The 24,287-nt window shown below is 40.5% G+C and overlaps 1 protein-coding gene across 2 annotated transcripts in view; it reads left to right on the forward strand.

The window, feature by feature from the left end:
• The window catches only part of LOC122864511 (ephrin type-A receptor 7-like), a 151,848-nt gene that overhangs the window by 85,147 nt on the left and 42,414 nt on the right, over positions 1–24,287 (forward strand). For both annotated transcript variants that reach the window (XM_044171995.1, XM_044171996.1), the window contains exons 4-5: positions 13,360–13,515; positions 18,545–18,874. In XM_044171995.1, the coding sequence (XP_044027930.1) occupies positions 13,360–13,515; positions 18,545–18,874 (486 nt within the window). The remainder of the gene's footprint in view (positions 1–13,359; positions 13,516–18,544; positions 18,875–24,287) is intronic.

Raw genomic sequence — 24,287 nt, forward strand, 5'->3', positions numbered from 1 at the left:
GTTGACTGAACTGCGGTGATCACTGTGTTTTTGCAGTGAGGAACACAGTCATTTTTGGATGCTGCGAGACATAAAATCCTGGTGACAATCAGTTTAAGTTGATGCTCTTTTAAAAAAAAAGAAAATTCAGTAAGAGCTGAAAACGATTAGCCTTACACACTTAATGCGTGTTATCCATGTTTATGTATGTGTGTTTTGATCCCTAACATAGAGCTCAGCCGTTAAACCCAGTGGGGGGTGGGAGGGGCTGGAGGATCGACCCACCTCATCCATCTCTTTGATAGACCAACTGTTCCTCATCACATGGGGTCTTGTGCACACACACTCACACACACATACACACGGTCTACACACCCTCCAAAAACATTTCAACTGTCGTATGCTGTGACCGTGACTCCCCCCGCCAGCGAAAACACTTAATCAGCCTTATGGTCCAAGTGACCCCCTACCACTATCTCCATCCATCTCTGCACCCGTTCAGCTTTTTAATAACTTTGGATCAGGACGCTGGATCTCAAATGTCACAGGGGATGAGCGATGAGCAGGGATTAGGTTTGCCTTAGATGGTCAGTTGAACACAGGACTTTACAGCGTAGAAATCATAGAAACTTGTGTTGGACAATGCTTTACATGAAAGATGTGTGCTTGCAACTTCTAAAATGAAAAGGGGGACCTACATTATTTATTGTTTCAGGATCAATACATTTCTATAAAACATTTTAATATAAGGATGTTCATACATTTTGGGAAACCAAGCACAATACCTGCCGAAGTTACTTGGTTTTTATATGTATGAAAAGGAACAATTATTGATTTCCAGTTTTCCCTGGAGACTATGACCACTGACATTTGACCTCATGGTCTTGGCTTATAAATACAGGTCAGATGTCAAATGAGGGTCAGCCAGGTGAATCAGGGAGCTGTTCATTGTGTGTGGCAGTGTGTTCATGTCTGACAGAACAGAGCAAAGCAAAAATAAGACAGATAAAGAAGTGAGTTGAATGCTCCACATTGTCAAGCAGACTTAAATTAAGTGATGAGAAAAATAAACACCTGTATGATGTAACACAATGCAATACAATAGGTCTGCATTACATACTGCCTTACTTAAAATGTTCAGTTTATGTTGACGCTAGCTGTTTGTCTTGACTGGCACATTTAGAAAAGTGTGGTTGTGGTCTGTTGGCCAGCATCATATTGAAAGGAGTTTCTAACATTTTGTCTGCTCCATTTACATATTTGGAAGAGCAAAAATTATAGAAACACCTTACAAAATAATGCAAACAGTAACAGAACAACATGATGTGCAAAAATATTACCACAGAGGTGCTTCAGTCTCCCTTGGACATATGCACCTTTCACTATCTTGGTCCCCTCTAAGTGACTCTAGATACTACAGTTTTTTTTTTTTTTTTCTCCGTTCTCCTCTTCTTCGCTCTACTTAAGGATATGCAGCAGCGCTCATCTATCTGCACTCTTGGGAATCAAATTTATCAGGCCGATTTGTCTATATCTGGGTCACAGTCTGTATAAAAATGGCTGATTTGGATGAGGCAAATGACTATGGAATGTCATTAGTAGGCGAGACTCATTCAAGTTCACATCCCAGATTTGAATGGCTGATTCAAAAGAATCAAATGAAATCAGCGTGTCACAACAGACTGCAAGCTAAAGATTATGCGTGGTAATTTCCATAACCAGGCCATATTCAACACACACACACACACACCCTAATGCTTCCACCAGTGAATGTAATTAGCTTCCAGTTGCATATATTATTAAATGTTTAGGAAATGTAAGATCTAGGCGTATGTGTCACAAAGAATTACAATCTGAATCAACTGCAACAAACATTTTTTTTTTCAGGATTGCTCACTGTTTTCTTTGTCTGAGGGTTTTTTATTTTATTTCAGTTTCCTACGAGATTGACAGCATTTTCACTCAATGCTTTTTCACGATTCTGTGGTTGTTATATACAGCATACTCACAGTACAGACATACCGTAGACATGCACTTGCAATTGGAAGTAGTGAAGAATGACATTACATATTGCCATTGCAAATGGGGAGAGATTTAAGTGTCTAAAAGGCTGCTGTGTGTTTAACCTTCAGCAGCATTACCAATCAATATAACTGCTCTTACCTAAGCTTATCTTCGCTCTCATTTTGAAGGTGGAATTGTATTTTAGTGAAGTATGACAAGCAGGAGAGACGGTGTGCACGTACACACACACACACACACGCAGCACAACAGCATGACTGTTAAAAAAGAGCAGAACATTGAATCTCATTTTACGAGCGCTCGACCTGAAATTGCCTGACATTCACATGCAAACATGTTTGCTGACTTGCAGCTGATACGGTTATAATGTAAATGACTGGGATGCTCCCTACTATTGCTCAAATGCACACACACAAACATACACAATATACATATTACCCTAACATTAACATTAACTGAACTCACTTCTGCAGGCTGTTTTCCATGCAGGCTGGGTATGAACAAGGAGTGTGCCTGATACTGTCCATCTGGATGTGATGGTGGCGATGATGATAATGGGTATCAGTGGGATGTGAAGGCTGAGAGCCTGCAGGCCACCTTGCAAGGCTTCAATGATCAGTGCAAAATCTTTTACGGCACATTACTGTCTGTCTTTCTCCCAAATCTCTCTTCCTTTGTTCTTTCTCTGTGTCTGTCTTGTCACTCTGAAGTCAGTCCACTTTACAGTGTGATTTTGGAGTCTTTGACAGCAGTATGTCTGCGTATGCGCATTAGCAGTTTGAGACATGTCCATCCTTGTGTGTGTGCTAGTGGCCACCTGCAACATAAATGTGTCTGTTTGCTTTTTCCACACACGTGCTTGCATGCAACTGGCATGTTTCTAGGCTAGGCACAGACATAGATAAATGCCTGTGTGATTGAGCTAAATGGGAGCCATCAATCACAGACATGGGGAAACAAAAATACCACACACTTGAACACAGTGAAGTCAATGTTGGACAAGGTTGCCGATCCCACAGTCAGGGTCTCCCGATTGAGGTGAGGTTTGATGATGTCAAAGTTAAGCTGTGAAGCATTTGATGGAAAAAAAAGAGAACAGGTTAAAGAACAGGAAGCATACAATTCAGCCTAGTCGCAAGTTTAATCCCCCAAACAATATGTATGCTTATTGCAGCTCACTCTGGATAAAAACAACAGCTAAATACCTGAAATGTAATTGAATAGTGCATGTGTGTGTCTGTGAGATGAGTAGGGGAGAGGAGGAAGCAATAATATCCTGAAAATGATAGCTGGAGCAAAAGTAGGGATGCTGAATAATAGACAAAAAAAAGGAGGGAGGGTGGTGGAGAGCAAACATGATAGAGAGAGGGCAGGAGGACATGTGGGAGGAGTGGGCAGCGTTTGGCAGGGAGCAGAGCTGATAACAGTCAAGAGCTATTTGAGAAGATGAGATGGGAGAAAGGTAAACGTCAGAGTGACACGGGTATTAGAGAGAATGGTGCAAACATAAGTAAAGAAGAAGAGGCTCTGTCAACAGTCAGTGATTGACTTCTGTGTGTATATGCTTGTGTATGTTGCATTTTGTATAATGTCAGTGCCTCAGCCTTGTGAGTCAGTGTGTGTTCATAAAATACATTTGTTTATTTTTATATTCATATATACATAAGGCATACTGTATTTTTTATTTATTTTGTGTTATACCATTTCAATAGCCCATTTAACGTAGGGTTACAATACACATCACAATACCACATCTGAAACTATATACACAAGACTTCTGGCAGTTGACATTCAAAAGAAACATAAATTGTTTCGTACTGTACTATGCATATTGCTAAACAAAATAAAGTAAAATATGTTTTACACATAAACAAAGCAGAGACCTTCAATAAAAAGCTACCTTTGCAACACATTTTTAGCCATGCTAGAGGCATCTAGGATGTCAGTATCTTGGTCTCAGTTGTACTTTTGTTTAGTGCTAATTAGCAATGTTTGCATGCTAGTGGGCTAAACTACAATGTCGAACCTGGTAAGATATTACCTACTTCACTTCAACATGTTAGCATTGTCATTGTGAGCATGTTAGCATTTAATTCAAAGCACTGCTGTGCCCTCACGGAGCCGCAAGCTCGGCTGCAGATTCTTAGTCTTGTTTCTTAGTGTCTATGAGTTGTCCAAATAATCCAGCAACACAAAATATGTGTATCACAATCAGTCTTTTTATTATTTCATAGTTTTCCAACTAAAAGTATTTGCTATCTTTTCAAATTCTGTTTATGTCATGATATAAAAGCATTTCGTTTGACTCACATAAGTGATAAAGCCCATCAATCTCAATACCTGGATGTGTTTGATGTATGCTTATATATCTGGCTGAGTGTGAGTACATTTGTGTTTGATCCTCTCCTGGTTCAGGTGTATTTGTGTTTGTTTGTTTGTTTGTCTGTCTGGATGGGTGCCTGTCTGTTCCTTTCTGCACTTTCTGTCTGATACAAACAGTACAGACCTGGCACTTCAGTGCTGTGATGTAACACGACAGCTCTTTGTTGTGTCCGTTTTGTGATGTAACCGCTCTGGTATTGTTAAATGTTCTGTGTCTAAGTGTACGCTTGCATGTATGAGAAATCCAGTGAATGAATCTGTGGGTGTTTACATTCATAAGTGTGTGTGTGTAATTGTGTTTTTTTTTTGTGTGTTTCGCTGTGCATACGTGCTACATTCGGCGTGTCTTCGATGGCAGAATTAGACATGTCTCCAGCGTAAAGCTCGTACACAGCACTGCTGACATTAGTACCCCTGGCGGAATTGTTCGCTAGTTATCCTCCTGTGTTCTCAGTGTGATGTCAGTCTGTGGTAACCAGGGCAGAACAGAGAATAAAATGATAAAGCAAAGCATTGACCTGAATGGCATGGCTCAGAGCTTTCTCCACGATTACACTGTGAGGCAGCAGCCAGTCAGTGGGTAGACTTGAACGAGGTCTTTACTTTGAGCTGATAACATGGATTTATACTGTAATTCAGGGCTTGGTCATATCTTCAAAGCAGCTAGACGCGCAGACAGGTTATGACACTGCATGTAGCGCATGAGAACATTGTTGTCTCCAAAAAGCAGACCTAAGTGTCATGAAATTGCTTTTTTTCATCAGTCACTTAATGTCAGTATATAACACTAGAAAACCAAAGCCTGATCAATGAAGATGTGATATCTATCCACCATTAAACTATACTGATTCGAAAAAAAGTGCACTGCTTTGTACGGAGCCAGGGAGGTGTCATTGAGAGAAAATTTAATAATTTGTGCACATGGATTAATTAATTCGTGCTCTCGATTTAATATTGTTTTTGGTGTGAGACAGACACTTTTAATCTCTCTCTCACCCAAACAAAAGCCCAAAGCCACTCCTTAATGACACAGTAGCTGTGTAGCTATACGTATATTGAGTTCAGCCTCTTTCACTTTCTGTAATGTGTTTATGTTCATCATCACTGAAGTTTATTCATATTTATTAGTAAATACCAGTAGCCATCACAGAGCACCATTTAAAATTCAGAGATTTATTTATCCAAAAACTTCAGCTAACAATGTGAGCATCTGCTACATCACACATCTTGTCCATGAGCAGCAGCACTCAGGGAGCAGACTGGACTGTGACTGAAAATTAACCTTTAGTTATCATTCATACCTGAATGCATCACATGCTTGGCACTTTCACACCACAATAATATTAAAGAATTTTGGTCTGTTTGTTTACAAATAGTAAAAATATATTTGTTTGAGACTTGCATGTGGAAATGGAAAAAGTAGATTTCAAATCGAATGCTGTGTGCTATTTTCAAGATGATATCGACCCACTTGTCTCCATTGTGTTTTCATTTTCCACCTCAGGTTAATGTGACTTTATCTGCCTGTAGACTTCTGGATCACAAGCCTATAATGAGCTGAAAACCTGTGCCACCCAGGCTCTGGGTGGGCGGCCATCTACCTCGACCAGTTGGGTTCAGAGAGAGAACATACAGAGCACAATGCACAATGGTGATGAGAAGCAATTCAATTAAATTTTATTTATATAGCGCCAATTCATAACAGAAGTTATCTCGTTGTACTTTTCCTATAGAGCAGACCGTACTCTTTATATTATTTATTAAAGATGAAAGACTATCAGTAGATCAGCAATCAATTGCAGCCTCCTGCTCTACAGGATGATCATTTATTTTGCACAAAGTGCATCATAATAACTGGGCATGGTGCTGATCCAGGGACTTGATGCGAGAAGTTGCTGGCCACCCGTGGGTCACACTGATTGGCAGGGTTCCTGCTAATTCAGACTGTGGCTCCGTTGCTCATGTGCTGCTTTGAATTTGCACCTGACTGTTAACTGAACAAAGAGACACTGACGCATCACGTAATGACAAACACATTAATATTACCTCTTAATATACACTCAGTAACTGCGCTCTACTTAACTCCAAGAAGCCTGGCTATGCAATTCAAGCATCATGTAATTGGTTTATGACGGACATTCTGACGTCATACTGTATTAGGCTGCATTATCATCTGCTCTGTTTCATATTTATTTTTATTACTTTGAGGCAACAAAATTTAAGGGGTGTCTGTGCCTATTTCGCTCATTCAGTTACAGTGGTAACAGCTGTTACTGTGCGTAAAAGCTAACTCAGCTGTGTGTAAAAGAACTTACTGGTTAATATAGTGGTATGCAAGCTGTATACAGCTTTCTCTCTCTCTCTTCTGCACGTCAGCGAGCACTGGACTTCAATTTACAGTCAGTATTAATGTGCGTTTTTATATTCAACATATTGGAACAGCTGAAACGTCTCCAACAGAACTGGACATGCAACTCGGCATCATGTAATTGGTTTTGATTTACGACGGACAGTCAAATATATAATTTTATGCATATCAAGCAATATATAGTTATTTTTAGGCTATTTGTAATTCGGGGTGCAGTGAAAAATATTGTGGTTGAGTGACACTGACTCAGTGGCTGTAATAGTTTTATTTAGAAGGAAAAATAGAGAGTGGCTCTATTTTCACTATTTTGTTACATTTGCCATACTGTAAATATATTATGTTGAGATATTGAGTGGAGGGCAGTTTTTTTCTAAGTCAAGGGGAAGGTCGAAAGAAATGATTAATAAGGCTTGGGAAGGTCTTGCTTTTTTTTTTTATGAAGATTTTGTTTGTAAGATTCAGCCCCCCTCTCCAACAATTTTCTACTATCCCTTATAAATAATTAATGAAGTTACTGCTGTTTAATTTGAAGGTGCTCATGTTGTTCCTGCTGCTTTGTGATGGCTACAGGTATTTAATAATTAATAATAAACAAATTATTCAGTGACATGTGAACATACACTCAGCAAAGTGTAACAGGCTAAACTCAACATACATGAAGGTGTTTTGTAATTTTGGAGAAGTCTGTGTTTGTGTGCGCCTCCGCCAACTTTATGCTCTCTGCAATGTTTATGGACCAATCTCTGAGCAGAAATGTGGAAAATAAGCCTCACTTTCAGACATTATCCTGTGTGCTGAAGCAGCAGTTAACCTATACAGCTAACTATGACTTATAATTTATTCACTGATCTACAGTATATCATTTTTTTTGAGTAGCATAAAGGGAACTACAAAGCAAAATGTTATACAACCCCTGTGTTGTAAAATCTTTCTTGTAACTGTATATTTTTCATTAAGAAGTGGCTTCAAGGCTTTGGGTGGTGGGAGAGTGATAGACAGAGCTAGAAATAAGAACTAAGAAATCCGTGCGCACAAATAATTAAATCGAGAGCACGAACTAAGTAATCTGTGCGTACAAATTATTAAATTAAGAGCACCACTTACTAATTCAAGAGCATGAATTAGTAATTCAAGAGCACAATTTAGTAATTTGAGAGCAGGGATTTGTTTTTTTTTTCTTGTTTTTCTTTTTTTGCTGAAGAACACCCTTGCTCTTACAAAAAGGAGAAGATGAAGCCTGCTGACTTTGATGATCCCTTCTTCTAGGGCCACCATGAGGTTGACATTTCAGTTTATAGCAAAAACAACAATTATTGCTATGAAATTTGTCAACAGACATTCATGTCTCAGGATGAATTTTAAAAACTTGTGATCCCCAACTTTTCATCTAGTGCCATCATCAGGTCAAAATTGTAACTTGTCTAATACTTTTATGATCAAATTTGTCTTGAACTAATGACATTCCCATCAGCCTCAGTTGTACTTTGTGTTTAGTGCTAATTAGCAAATGTTAGCATGCTAACCAGCTAAGGCACCAAGATGGTGGCAATGGTAAACATCATAACTGCTAAACATCAGCATGTATGACTCTTTGTCTTCTTGCTTTAACAACCCGCAAATTTAGTTGTTATAAATAAGAATATTTTTAAGCTTTTATATCAGATATCAGAAAAAATTACAGTATACATGCCTCGATCAGGGTGCTTTACTACCTGTTTCTGGGGAAAGAGAGAGGATTTTCCATTAATTTTGTTTGACTTATGGAGTCTGGGGATTCACACTAACAACCCACCAAGCCCATTTACCTGAGCTCCAGGATGTTCTATATCTACTCTACATTTGGGTCGGAGTTAATACCTTTTAAATGTTTTGTTCTGGTCCAGCGTGGTCCAAATTGAATTCTCTTTAGCTAAAGTCTCATTATTTATTAAATACTGGCTTTTTGGGGGGACTGGTTCCATCCAGTTCAGTCCAATTTCAACTGGTCCACTTCATTCAGACTCATCTGGACACATAACCTCATCATTTCACAATGTTATAGTTTAATCCAACCTGAAACACTTAAACGTACCAATCAGTCATTTCTCTCCAACCCGCCTACCTGTCTGACCTGGAGTTTTTTTGTGTGTGTGTGTGTGTGTGTGTGTGTGTGTGTGTGTGGAAGAGACCTTCAAAACGGTTTGATGGAAATGAGAATTCATTTTGTGGATGTTAAAGCTGCCTTCCAGCTGAAAGAATTAGCATCAAAATCAGCATCAGCCACACAGAGGGCACTGATCTGAATTAAAGCTTTCTGAATTATTGATTTCCACCTGCTGGAATCACATCCCGTCTCCCTTGTATCTCTCTGCAATGCCATCTCCATCTCTTTTTCTCTATTTTTTTGTTCCATGCCTTATAAACCTCTACCAAAAACAAATGCAACGAATACATTTCAAACTGAGTATGTGCTTTGGTTGTGTATATGTGCAAAAGTTAGGTTTTCAGTTTTGCATGCGTATTTGTGTTTATTCCTCAGTGGATGTGTGTGCATAAATAACAGTGGGGGTTAAGCTGTGTGTGTGTGCAAATGTCTAACACAAACCTCTTTTAGTGTTATTAATATTAATTAATGTGTGCTGTCAGGGAGGCAAAGAAACAATTCATTGCTCACATTTATTGTATTAAGTGCTTCATGATTTATTAATGGGCATGTTTAAGGTTAGAGAAAAGAAAGGGAAGGGAAATTAAGAGAGAAGGGCGAACTATAAATTGATTCCTCCCACAAAGACAAAAGTCTATTAAAGTAATTTGTGAGCTCATTGAAATGTGGATTCTATAGCCTTTTAGTTTTTATTCATTAGATGGTGAAACTTTTGGCATATCTCAAAGTGTCATTTTAATCGTGGTTATTTTATTTTAATTTATCTGATTAGATTGATACCAAGTTTTGCTTTCATATTCCTTTCATTTTATCCTACCACCCACAGGCTCTTAGCAAGTATACATGCTGAACAATGCTACTGTTGCATATATTCCCACTACAGATGACCTTAGTCTCACTCACTGTCACTGCTTCTTTCAGTGTTTCTCATTTGTATGCATTGCATGTCTTTGCTTATCTGTTTTTCTGCCTCTATCTGTCAAACCGAAGGAGTCCACTCTCACTCCCTCCCTGTTTAATGTCCTTTCTTTGTACAGTACGTAGCTTACCGTCTTTCTGTCTCTCACACACCATCTGTCTGTCTGTTGGTGTCTCCGTCTCTCCTAACCATCTCTCACAGCAGTTGCCCCCCCCAGGACTTGGCATGTCACTGCATATCTATATTATTACACCTTCAAGAAATATGCCTGTGTGTGTGTGTGTGTGTGTGTGTGTACATGCGCTACCATGTTCCATTTAATTGAGGCTCCCAGTTGGCACATAGGACAAATTGATCAGTTGGTTTGCCAGCTGTCCTGGCAGATCTCTCCTTCTGTCTCTCCATTTCTCTAACCACCCCCTCTCCCTTTCGCTCCCTGATGCTCTCATTTCCAGTTTAACTTGTATACCTTGGCAATGAAAAGGCAAAGGGATGAAAAAACACGCCTTCTAATGATTGGAGTGGTCTTCCTTACAAGCATCTTCTTTTTTTTTCACTGTTGGATGCATTTAAGAGATTCCACATTCTCCCATTGGCAGATGGCTGCTGGCCCATTTTGACTGATGTGACCTTTCCTGGCATTGGCTGTTGGCGTGCCTTTGAATGATCCCTTGCTGTGGAGAATGATGGGCAGCGTGCAAAGCCAACTCCTTTTGTTATCGGAGCTACACATATTGTCTTGATACACCCCTATCATTAGACACACATTTCCAAGGTGGGCTGGCAAAATGTGTATCCACCCTGAATTGAAGAGATAAGTCAGAATTGCAGCCAGCCACGACTATGACTAGCCTGCTTTTAAGAATGATAGGTAGAAAATGCAAAACCCTTTTCTGTTCTCATAGATCTATGAATAATTTTGCCTTGATTCGGGCGCTATTCACGCTTGATGTCCTTGGCGTGGTGAGGGAAGGATAGTGGCAGCACGGTCAGGAACAAAGAGAGTCTACTCCAGAGCCGCTTGACAGGGTGTGTGTGTGTGTTTCTGTTATGTCCCCATGCTTGGCTGTGCTGTGAGCTGAAAGCGAGAGGCTTTTCTCTGTGTAATGACAGATATTAGAAAGTCGATTACAAGGTTCTTACAGCCTCAGATACGCAACTCACAGGCATACACACGTACACAAACGCAAAACACACTCGCATGCACACTTGCTCGGGTCTGAGCCAGGAGAGGCTGATGAGGCCTGCTAATCGATGTGTGATGGCAGGCCTTTTGTGCATGTGTGTGTTTTGTTAGAATGGCTGAGTAAAAGAGGTGAGATAACAGAGGCCCCTACATTATTGTGCTTGTGTCTTGAGCCAAACGCATTTTGGGACAGCAGCTGTGTGTACCTCAACTCGCCTGTCTCACACACGGCCTGTCGTCTCCTCTCTGCCTAATTGACTGAATTCTAGTGTGACACAGTGCCAGAGATGGGAGAGATGCTTTAGCATCTTTCTCCACAAAACTCCACTTACTGTTGAGCCTTGATCCAGACCTCTAAATCTCTGCCCATACCTCAAATTTTTGTCACACGGCCCTAATAGGTCTACTGTTGCCCTCTTGAATGGCTGGCTATCCAGTTGGAGAAACGACCAAGCCAAGCACAGCCTTTATGGGTGGTTCTAAAGTTGGTGACATTACTAAGATGTGAATCGGACAGTTTCAGGATATCTTAAACTTGGTTAATTACAGTGGTGTTCTAAATCTTTGTTCATTATATATTAAACCACACATAACCATAGAACACACATTTAACATCTAATTATTTAAATACATGTTTTTTGTTTAAAAATACTACAAACTTGACTAGTTGACTAGCTTGCTAATGTTAGCCAGTCAGTAGGCACATAGCCAGTCAATAGGCACAACCTTGAATAAATCTTCATCTTTGAATATTTGTCTTCATTAAACTGTCTTCTATTTGTTTTTGGTAAGTGTCCAATAGTGAGATTGCTCCCCAAGGTGTCCTCACGCAGGAAAACATTGGATTTTGTGTTGTGGAAGTCTTCAACTATTACTATTACTACTATTTTTTTCTTATATGTGAGAACTTCATTGTGCTTTGTCACTTATTTAACCAACAAATTGTCTTTTGGTAAACAACATGTATTCTCAATGCCAACTGCCATTCTTTGGAAGCTTGCTTAATATAATACATAATTCCGTACACAGTCTCAGTGCTGAGTGGATGTGTCAGGCACTAGTGATCAGTGAGGCCAAAGTCAGTCACTCCTCCTACAGAAAACACCTAACAAGAAAGAAACCAGGACTAAATCATAAGTGATAACGAAATGCCCATTCAGTCTGAATATCAGCCTATCCTTCTACTCAAACCTGGGGAGTTACTTCATGGCAAAGGAAGCCTTTTGGAGGTTATGTGTTTTTAAGTGGAGGAGGGAGAGAGAGTTAAATTGGCAGATGAGAGAGAGACGAGGAGGAGAGAAAGGTAGAATGCAAAGCAGAGAAGAAAAAGAAAGCCATGAAGAGTGTGAAAGGGATAAGAAAGACAGACAGATGTATTAGGAGAATAGAAAGAGAGCAGAGGAGAGCAAGGAAAAGAGGGAGAGAGCATACCAGAGCTTTTAATGTAGACCCGCTGTTTAGAATACAGTCTCAGAAGAGAGGAAAGTAGAGCATCGAGCGGTAGCTGGCTCCCTGATTTCACACCCATTATCACCTGCTACAAAGGCACGGCAAGTGGAAAATGAAACTGCATAGAGGGAGAGTGTAAAATAACCAGTTTTATTCTGTGTGTGTTTGTGTTTATGCACCGCCCATTGTCACACATGCATTGATAAGCTTCTGCTACATGTGTACATGTAAGGTCATGAGTGCTTATCGCCCTCGCCAACATTCTCACCCTTCGTAGTCTCTCTCTTGTGTGCTGTGGTTGGGAGATATTTGAAAAGACTAGCAAATAAAGTGGGAAATGTGGAAAACAACAACAAAATTAAGTTTTGCAGTTGCGTGCCCGCACATTGCCTTGGTTTGTTTTCATTTGCTTAGCTGATTCAATCCAGTAGCAGCCTTTGATGCCATTTGCCAAGGCCACTGATCACATGTAATGTGAGAATTGTATTTGTCAGATGGATTTAGCTAAAGTCTCCTCTACTTTTCTCCTCTAATCATATCTTTTATCTCATATGTACTTCCCTGTGGATTCACCTGCTTTCTCCATTCATTCTTAATTTTCTCTCTCATGAATTGAAAGGGAGATTAGAGCTTTTTTTCCCCTATAGGCTTTAAAATGCTGCTGTGGTTAGTGGAATACTAACTTTCCGTGCAAAGAAGTAAAAATGCTTTAAATTATTTTTAAAAGAGCTAATAATTTTTATTAGCCTCTCTATACAAATATCTCATGGTTTTAAATTTCTTTTACATAAAAACGTGTGATTTATGTGTTCATTCACTGTGCAGAAATATGGCTTTCAATGGGATTTACCTTGTTAAGATAAAGGAAGTAGGAATCTTAATATACTGTATTTCTGTGTGTTCTTTTGCAGCGTGTCCCCCTGGCTCCTACAAGATGTCCTCCAGACAGCAGGAGTGTTTTCCCTGCCCAGCCAATAGTGTCGCAGACGAGGATGGATCTGTGGTGTGTGTGTGTGAGGAGGACCACTTCAGAACCCCCCTGGACACACCCTCCGCACCATGCACAAGTAATAAGATCATATATGTTTATATTTGTGTATCACTCACACACTGTATCGTTTCATGTAGACATTTTTACATTAAGTGAGCAATTTCATGTCTGTAAGCCAATCATTATCACACCCACCCATTCAGCCTTTCATATATCTGCTCTTGCCGTTTGCCTCTTTGTCCTTAAAGACCACTTTACCCCTGTGGTTCAACCTGTCCTTCATTCTGCATCCTTTCATCCTTTTTTCATCGAATCACCTCTTCGTCTGACCTCCACCCACCTCCCCAATTTCTGTCTCACCATCAATCCTCATTCTCCCATCTCCAGCTCCTCCTCATCACCTCATTTCCATGTCTCATCTCACCCACCTTCACCTCTCCTTCACCTTATACCCCTCTTCTAGTATTGCATTCCTTTCATGTAGAAAAATCCACCTAAAGACATGCCAAGTGTTTTTTCCCTGGTCAACAATTTTTCCCAAATTGTTGACCAGGAACAAGTCTGTCCCAAAACTACAGACGGGATATGTGTCTTGTGCTGCTCTACTGATAATAAAGTAGTGAGGTGGTCAAAGAGTTTTTACAGCTACAAACTCAAAGAATGTGTGTATGCTCAAACAAATTTTTTTATTATTTCCCCTTGATAGCATGAGTAAACATGAAACATTTGCTGTCTTGTTTGAGAGAGAGTTAAAAAGTAGGGATTTATTTTGAATGCACAGTTTTAGATGTAGTACATTTTAAGGATATCAGATAAATCCAATCCTTGTTTGACAAAATTTGTAGAGTTGATCTTCCATAGAGAAAACCTCCTCATGATCATACACATTATTTTATGTTTTAAGGTGGACTTCCCCCCTCCCGACCTATGCTTACACCCCGTTCTATTTCATCTAATAGTATACACATATGCATCCAATGCAGCCATTTTCTCTGCCTCTTAACCTTTATCCCTTTTATCATCCATCTATCCTTCATCCCCCCTACCATCCCCCCTAACATTAGGTCCACATTATGTATTCGTATCTTTTGCTTAACTTAACCTTATACATTCTCTCCATATTCCTCCACCTTTTCTCCTGACATTACAGATCCATTTTCTGCCATGCATCCATTATCCACCCCATTCACTGGACCACCCCATCTTTTTCTATCCCCTCTATCCTCCTCTTCCTTTTTGACCCCTGAACACACATTTCCCTCCTTTTTCTCTGTCTGTCTTCTTAACTCGGCCACTCATCACTCTTATGTCTACCAACTGCCTATTCACATTTTTCTTCCTCTTCATCTGTTTCAGCCATCCATGTTATCACCCCATTCTTCTTCCCTCTGTCAAACTGAAATCTCATCCCTCTATCCGCAAGCGACAAACTCTATAATCTCATCCCCACTGTCCGCACATTATCCGTTCATCCCTCACCTCTTACCTTTTCTCACCCCTTCTCGCATACCGAATAGCATTCTTCTCCACTAAAGATGCACTACAAGGCCAATAAGACAAAGACCATACAGGGTAGCCCTATTGATTTCTGCATTGAGAACAGCCTATTGATATAGCTTAGTAATTAGATGGAAGAATAATGGGCTCTTCATCCCGAGAATACTCAGGGCAGTAAAACCTTAGGTTCGCTATAGTGCATGCGTGTTTTTTCTTCACTTGTGTGTAATATATATATAAGTGCAAGTGTGTGGTCATACTAGCTTTTATGGTAACTGCGATGGAGGGGTGTAATTACAATATTGATCGCTGAGCCCTCTGATCCCTGTGTGATAACATTTATAGCAGACTAATGACCACATTAATTACACAATTGATTTGGTAATTATGATCATCCCCAGATTTGGCTAATCCACCGCATGGTACGGATGGAGAAAGAGAGACAAAGAGAGAAGTTGATGAATCTAGAATTATAAAAATAAACAGAAATATGATATGCATACCTTATCTCAGCATTTAAAGAATAAAACCAATGTAATTTTATTCTTTTCCCTTTGACATTTATGCCTGTGAAGTATCTAAATCCTAATGTGTTTGCCACATTTATAACCTACTGCTGTCTCTTTAACGGACTCACATCATTGTTTTGAGAATCCTTTTGAAACAGGTGAAAGAACACACGGCTACATTATTTTAAATGAGATTCATCTTGTAATACTTCCTGACATGAATAATTACCATTGTTAATGACGACTATTTACAAATTTCCCGTTACAGCACACTGGTAAATATTTCCCGGTGACAGTGAAGAGGCAAAGTAAAACTTTGGAAACAGTGAAAGGAAATTTCTCACTGGGGACACAGAAATATGTCTTTCAGTTTTGGCAGAGTGGAACTACTGCTGACAGGACTGCAATGGCAATGATTGTAGCATATAACTCCAAGAAAAAAATACCTTAAAGTAATGCATAATGTTTGCCACTGTATGTTTCTGCAAATGGATTTTTGAAACCAGTGGGAGCCAATGACTTCTAGGAGGAAGGATAAAGTTGCAGCATAACAGTTTTAACTTCTGACTGAAGGGAATGCATAAATGCAGACTTTTCATAGGCCTTAATGGCAATAATGTAACAAAAAAACATCAAGAGCAAGTTTGGATTTGCTTTGGTACATCTTTAACATCTTCAACAGGTTATTCAAATGCAATGTAAATCTCTGTCCATGATATTTAACCACACATGATAATAGGATACACATTTAACATGTCTGAGATCTAATTCTTTTCTAAGAGGGAGGGGTGTATCATGCATGTTCAGATAGCAGATACAGGCTACTAAAGACAACCTGGCTATCCCCACTGGCTAAAATTTGCTAGCTAACTATGCTAGCCAACATATTACATACAATTATATTCCTGTATTTGTCCCAACCAATATATTTTTTCCTCATTTTATCTCAATGAATGCATCTTCATTGTTAAACAAACACTAAAACATCATTATATAGCTGACAGATGGGAACAGGACCAAAAATAGCAAATCATTTAACATTAACTAATGTAGTTAGCAAGCTTTTTTAAACATTAGCTTGTTTCTGCAAAATGGATAATACACATAATACACTGGCTATGTGTCATTGATATCTTAGATTTTTTTGCCTTGACTTAATTTAACAGTTTCCCCCTTTTTTGGTAAATGTCCTTGTTAATAGTGAGTGTGCCATTTGTGGTGTCCTGATATGGGAAAACAATGGACTCCATGGATATACATAAATGAAGACTCTTCTTTAAGGCTTTAATGACAATATTGTAAAAAAAACCAAAAAAAAAAAACCCATCAAGTTGTGATTTGCTATGATGTAGTATGTTGGAGCAGCAGTGGAGAGGCAGTCAAAAAGTCATTTGGATGGACAGGGGGGGAAAGGAGATGGAAAATGGACACAGGTGGAGAGTGAAAGAGGGCAAAAGATGGGAAAGAAAGGAGCAAGAGAGGGAGGTCAAGTTTTAATAAGCAGCACTCTGATTCAAAGATAAAAGAGAGAAAAGGGCAACTTTAAGAGAAAGAGGGAGTTCAAGGCCGAGAAACCGCGAAAGTAGATAGAGATGTGAATAAAAGGCCCAGCTGTGTGAACACACAAGCTGTGTGCTTGTGTGTTCACACTCTGAATGCTCTCTGGGCTTATGTAACTCTGTGCTCCACGTGTGTCTGGGAGCGGGACGCAGCTGTGGTGTGTGACGTGTTTGACAGCACGCACAGAGCAGCGCACCTTCACTTATTCATTACACAGCACATGCACACACATACAGGGACACATATAATATTCATGGCCTTTAATGGCCTGAGCCTCCGTGTGCAAGGACCTGCAGGAAAAGGCACAGGTCAGTCAGGACACTGACTTAGTGAAGAGATACAGTCCTCTAGCCTGACATTTTACAGCCCTTTAAAGACTGGACTGTATATTTTACTTTTAACTTTTTTGTCACATGGGGTGGTTGATTTTAAAACACTTGAGGTTTTAAATTACATCCCAAGCCCTGTGCATCAGACAGTGGTTCCAAAGACTGATGATGTAATTTTCCTACAGATTTCATTGGCTTTGACAACCTAAGTATAATCCAGACATACATTATAATTGTTTTACCTCAAGCGTCCCACCACAAATTTTGACATACACAGCCTTATAGTAGGCAGCTCAGACTCTTGTGATGCATCTGGCATATCAATACCCTCATATCAAATCAGATTTGTGTTCCAGGAGAGTTAAAAGCCTTCTCCGTGGCAACTCACCTTTATTTACTGATGGTAAGTGGAGGATTTGCTCCACACAGCACTGTTGACATCAGTACATAATGGACAAACTTGTTATCCATGCTCATGCACACGCATGTTCAGACAAATAGCATTGATAAGCCAATAAAGTCACAAGTTGGAAAAAGGGTATTTTTTTCATCCCAACACACAGCTACTGCTTTTAGCCCTAGTCTTATTCACAAGTGCTTTCTTGTCTGTCTGCATCATCAATAATCTCTCCACCATCCCAATCTATTACATGTTGTTCTGACTCCCACCACGAGACCATGATAATACTGATATACTACTTTATCGCAGCAACAACTCCACATTTTCAATTGCCTCTTAGGGTCCAATGGTTCTCATCAAAACAATTGTTTGTTAACACCAAAGCCTGAATAAAGCAGGATTATCATAGCGTGATGTGCAAACTGAGCTCATGCAATCACACCATCATGTCAAACGTTTCAAGCTTCAGCAACATGATGTTCGAGCAGTCTCTTTAACAAATGCAGGCAACTACATTACAGTTAAACATGTTGTTACTTTTATTTATCCAAGGAAGTGTAATAGGCATTGCTTAGTATTTCTTGGAATCTAGTGACATGATTAAACAAAGTGTAAAATTCTTTGCATAACAATTGCAGAAGCGAGGATGTGTTTAATTAAGTATTGATGTTTACAAAAGAGGGAAGACATATTGCCTAGTCCCCTCTCTTCTTCTGCGTGTGTCTTTGTGTCTTTTCAAAAAAGACTAATAAATTCTTAAGGGCTGTAACAATGAACCAAAATGCAATTTTCTTACTCTTGTCTCTCCAGGGCCCCCCTCCCCACCTAGAGACTTGGTCTACACCCTGAAGCAGTCCACGCTGATCTTGGAGTGGGCCGCACCATCCGACACAGGAGGCAGGGCGGATCTGACCTACAGCGTGGGGTGCCGGAGGTGCGTCGGAAGGCAGTGCGAACCGTGCTGGGCAAGTGTTGGCTTTGTGCCTCAGCAGGTTGGTCTGACAGAAAGAACAGTGACTGTGGTCAATCTTCTCCCCAACACCAACTACACATTTACTGTGGAAGCTTTGAACGGGGTGTCAGAGCTGCTGCCCAACAAGAGGTTCTACACCCAGGTCAACGTGTCAACAAGCCTGCCTGGTGAGTCCCAGTTTGATCTTTAAAAATAACCACACACATTACCCAAATTCACAAACATCATGCACAAGGAAAGGGCATTTGACAATTTAAATTGCAGTACAAGTCTCCACAGTCAGGAAACAAACAGCTGAGCAAGAATGAGGTCACACTGTCACACTCTCTAAAAAGAAGATGTACAGACAACCAGCATACGTGAACATCTCTTAAATGCTTTCTGCATTTAGACTACATTACATGTCAGCTAAAATTAATTTTAAATCAGCTTAATTTGTTTCTCAATTTGAATATCTTGCAGTAGGCCACATTTTAAGGAAGTCCTGGAGGATCTTGCTGATTTGACTGAATTTGCATCAGCTTTTCCAAAAGGTTAAGGTGCAAGTTGCAGTAATATTTGTGCTATTTTGCTATAAATTGTGCTAATGTTCAAAACCAGCCGGTGGGGAAAATACTATCTTCACAACTACATGATGTAATCTTTTGTGATCAGTTTATTACAAGGCAGACTGTAGCCTCACACAATACATTTATGGCCTTAGCTGTTTGAAAAAGCACCTCTGACTTCTAAGGTTTTGTTTCATAACATTAGTGGAGGCAGCAGTCAATTCAGCAAGGGTGGGCAGCTTATGCATACACACACATGCCCAAAAACTATATGCATATACATTCACACTCTCTGTTCATAAATAGATTTATGTTCACTCTCAGACACACAGTGACCTTTGAATATGCTTGTAATTTATGTAGATTCTCAACATGCATACAGCAATATACAGTAGTGTATACACAGAGGCATTCAAAACCAAATGTGCATCCAGTAGAATGACTTTCATTTGTGTGTATGCTTATAGCAACGCAAACTCCTTCCCCATACTGACAGTGTGCCCATCACTGCAGACAGAGCAAAAAGTCTCACCGGTGGAGGTGATCTCATTTTCATCGGCAGAAGTCTTCAGCAGGCCATTAGCCAGGGGCATGAAAAAGCACTTTGCCAAGTAGCCGTGTCAACCAGCTCTGCAACGGCACTATTTGGAGGAGCTCGAGTGTGAAAAGACCAAACACACACACAATAAAAAAAAAATGTACAAGAACACATTCTGGCTTGAACACTGACAAACACTCTCTAATACACAAATGCACACACACACACACACACACACACACACACACATTTACCTGCCATATCTACTGTGCATATTTTGTGCAAGCTTGTTTACTCTGTTTTCTTTGCAAATCCGTCATTTTAAAATGCTGAAAGAAATATTATTCCAAAAAGAGTCAAGCATAATGAAGCAAATGTAATATGAGGGCAGAGAGACTGAAAGGTGCTGCACAAGGAAGAAGGTGATGGAGAAACAATGAAAAAGTGAGGAGGGCTGTGTTTTTGCCACTAATTGGAAATTAGCTTAGAAAAATGGGCTACATAATGAATGGAGAGCTGTCATTTGCAAGTTCTGAGGTGGCAGCAGCACTCAGTATGGGTCTCTGGTTAGTTTCAAGTGAGTTCAGTGAGGTACTCACTTTATTGATGAAGGAAGTAAGAGGTTTGCATGTACATAAAAACATGCATCTCAATCAATCATCAATGAGTCTTTTAGGTCATGTGTTGAAAGTGGGGTTCATGACTGAGATTGTGCCTCTGTGTACAATGAGGGGGGCTTTAAGGAGATTGATGTTGAGAGCATTTATAATTAATGTGTGTGCATCTCAGTGGCCCAGATTCTCTTCTTGACCAACTGTAAATGTTATGTAAGTGTAATATTTGGACACATGGACCAGAGGCTAAAGGACAGCTTTACTGTATGTGTGGTCAAGGACATGTTATGTGCACGATTTAAGAACCCAAATGCATAACACAAGGAAGTGGTATTTGGATGAGGTAGCAACTGTTTTTATTATATACTGCAAGTAAACACGGGGGGATCTGAGCTCTTCCAGAGCAGCAAGGCTCTGGGGACGAAGACGGGGAGTGTAGGTTCTGGCTTGACTTGAGTAGCTTAGAAGGCAGAACAGGAAGGGCAGCTGGCTTGTGTATCGTGGCAGACAGTGGTCAAAGCAGAGAACAAGTCCAAAAGCAAACAAATCCGACAGGGAGCAGGCAAAATACAAAAGTTCACAATGCAAGCAAGGTCCAAGAAAACAAGGAGTCAGTCCAACAAAAACTTACAGGTAAGCAAAATCCAGGATGTGTGACATGGGACCAAAGCACAACCAAAATGCACATGACAAGGGCAACGACCCAACAATGAACAAAGGAAAAACCCCGGACTAAATACACTTAAGTGAGACAACGACAAAATCAATCAATCATCAGACAAAATAAAGGCTCAGACATAATAGACTACCATCGCAAGAAGTTGTTATAGCAAACCTTTTTGCAAACATTTGCCTTCTTACCGGCCAGCAGACACTGAACATCATGGTCATCTTATTTTAGGGGAATTTCTGGCCACCTGACAAATGAAATTCAGTGTTCACTGTCCATTTGACTCTTGTTTGGTGCATCAAATGTTGAGAAAAAATGTCTTCAACTCTTAGCTTGCTAAATGCTCAACTTTCTTCACCAGTCACTGGTTTACTTCAAACCTCTGTGTTTTCGTGCTGGGTAGATTGTGTACTGTCGGCCTGTTTAAGCTTGTTTGCTGAAGACTTCTGATTTAAATTTTTTATTGGAGGACTAGTGAGGTAAGGAGGTTAAAGAAAAAGTTAAAAGAAGCTAGGCTGCGTAGAGTGGTTCAGCACTACGAGTAACACTATACGTGGTGTTAAGTGATGTTTTATCAAAAATATTACTTTATGCAATTTAACCTTGTCCATGGAAAGCCTTAGTCACTGTTATGGTATAGTTTCATAGACATTATATTTTAATTCACAGTGGTAATCTTTGTGGCCAAAAGTATTTCCAAAACACGCCACATTGTTAAAAAAAAATCAGAGTAACATGCTTTTGACAATTTCTTTCAAAGAACATGTGTTGTCTTTTCTACTCATACCTCACTCCTTTGTCTGACATCACTTGAAATCTACAATAGAACAGCTGACGCTAACATGGCTAACAAGCTACAGCTGCCTCCCTAAAGGGATTTAGCTAGCCAGAAACCTCAAGCTACAAGGTTAGGGACACTATATCAGAAAAGGACAAACCTGTGGTGATTACTTTCCCCGTCCCCCCAGTTCTTTCAACCTTTCTCCTTTTTATCTCCCCTTCCCTGTCTGTCTGTCTTGTCAGCAGTTGCCATGGCGTTGATTTGTGGTTATTATGGGGTATTAGGGTGTGAGTTGTTCCGCTAACCGTGCCATCCAGAGGGATTGGACAAGGGGTTAGGAGAGTGTGTTTGCAGGGGTTTCAGAAGACTTTCTGTGTCAGAGAGGATTTAGACTGACATTTGGTGTGGGGAGGGAGAGGGAGAGAGAGAGAGACATGATTTGGAAATGTGCTTTAGAATTTCTTTACATGTGTCTTGTCTTACCTTTCCTGACTTCACCATCGCATGTCAGCTTTGTTCAAAGACCTGTTTCTACACATGACCAGCAGAGCATGGTTCAGATCAACAACTAACCAACTAAAGATCACTTAAAGCCTCTTGCCTGCTCTCCTCAATGCTCCTCAACAGCTCTCCCTTAGGGTCAAGTGGGGTAGGATTGAATGTCTGTGTGCACATGCATTTGTGTTAGAGGGCTGCAGTGGGATTAGGTACCTGCTTATCCTGTCGCTTTTTGCAACAGGATAAGACCAACAGATTTTCAGTAGAAAACATTGTTGGGGATGGGAGTGATCAGATCTTCTGTGCACTGTGAAGTGAGGTAGCTCATCTGCAGGAGCAGGCGGTAATGGTCGGACACCCTGTGCAGCCCGGTCAGATACAGAAGTGAAAAAAAACATTCCTGCACAGACCTCAACCCTGTGTCCGTACATGTGTGTGCGCCTCCACACCAAGACTTTACACCATCAAAACTCACTGACCTTTATGAATACTGCAGCAAGGATTTGGAACAAAGCTAACACACACACACCTACACACACACACACACACACACACACACACACACACACACTTTCCCTTTCTCTCTTGCCACCTCATCATCTCTTCATTACTTTTTTTTACCTCCTCCTCTCCTCTGTATCCCAATCTCTTCTTTTTTTACCCTCTATTTCCTTCCTCATTTCCCCCACCTTATCCTTTCCTGCTCTCCCCATAAACTCACTATTCTTAGATGGCAATTTCTTTCCCTCCTCCTCCTGCCTTTCCATCCGTACCCACTCTTGCCACTATCCTCTCTTTCTCTCACTGCCTGTATTGACTTAATCACCGCTGCCCTCTTCCTCCTCACCTCTCTGCTTCTCTCTATCCTCTCTACAACTCTTTCCCCATCTTCTCTTACTGTACCATATTTGTTTTTCTGGGCACGGAAAGCTTGTTAGCAGCGGGTGGTATGGTTTAGCTGGCAGCTGAGGGCCAAGAAAGCCTGAGGATTTAAGGGCACGGTCTGAGATTAGGAGAGAAGGCGCTAACGGGTGTTATCTTATGGCCAAAAAAACCCAACCACACACATAGACACGCAGGGGTCAATTTACATCGATGCAAATACTAAGATTTTTTTTCTTTGCCTCTGGAACAGCATTTTAAATCGAGTGACATTAAAACTCTCCATTAAAACCAAAAACAAATGTAATGCTTTAAAAGGATCTCCTCAAACCGGATGCTTGCACATGCACAGTGGAGTAGTGGATTTCTCCCAGACAGATGGGGTTTTATCAGGACTCTCCAGGCCACCAAGGGGAAGGGGGGAGTTTTGCATGGTGTGTCAAGGATGGATGGATGGATGGATAAAAGGGAAGAAGAGAGGGGGACAGAAACATGACTGGAGTTGTGTGAGGAGATGGGGCATGGGCTGGGTAAATGGGGGATCAGTTTTGCCCAGGGCTCATGGGGACCCTTATCCTGCTGTGGATTAGGGATGCATATATGTGTATGTGTCTGCTCTGCGTGCCCCAGGCCATACACACATTTTCATGTGTGTGCTTTACCATGCTTGCATGCCATACGCTCTGTGCATTGCTTCATGCCTGATTTGTGTGCAAGAAAGGATGCGATAATGACATCTTGCCTCAGAATTGTTCAGTGTATGTGTGTTTTGTGTGTGTGTGTGTGTGTGTGCGATCAAAACACACTTTAGTTGAATGTCTTGGCCCCCAGTGGTACATCCAAAGCGCTTTAGCTGAGGCAGGGAAGAAGAGAGGGATGCAGGAAGGCTGTAGAGATGGGGTGGAGGTGCGGGTCAGGGAGGAGGAAGGATTGGCATTTCAATATCCTGAGAGGATTACTGGCTGGGCTTTAGATGGCTGGTCCCTGCGGAGTTACATGGGCCTCAGAGATGAACGCATAAAGGGAGGAGAGGAGAGAGGGATGAATAT

The sequence above is a fragment of the Siniperca chuatsi genome, linkage group LG17 (genome assembly GCF_020085105.1).
Source record: "Siniperca chuatsi isolate FFG_IHB_CAS linkage group LG17, ASM2008510v1, whole genome shotgun sequence".
NCBI classification, from domain to species: Eukaryota; Metazoa; Chordata; class Actinopteri; order Centrarchiformes; family Sinipercidae; genus Siniperca; species Siniperca chuatsi.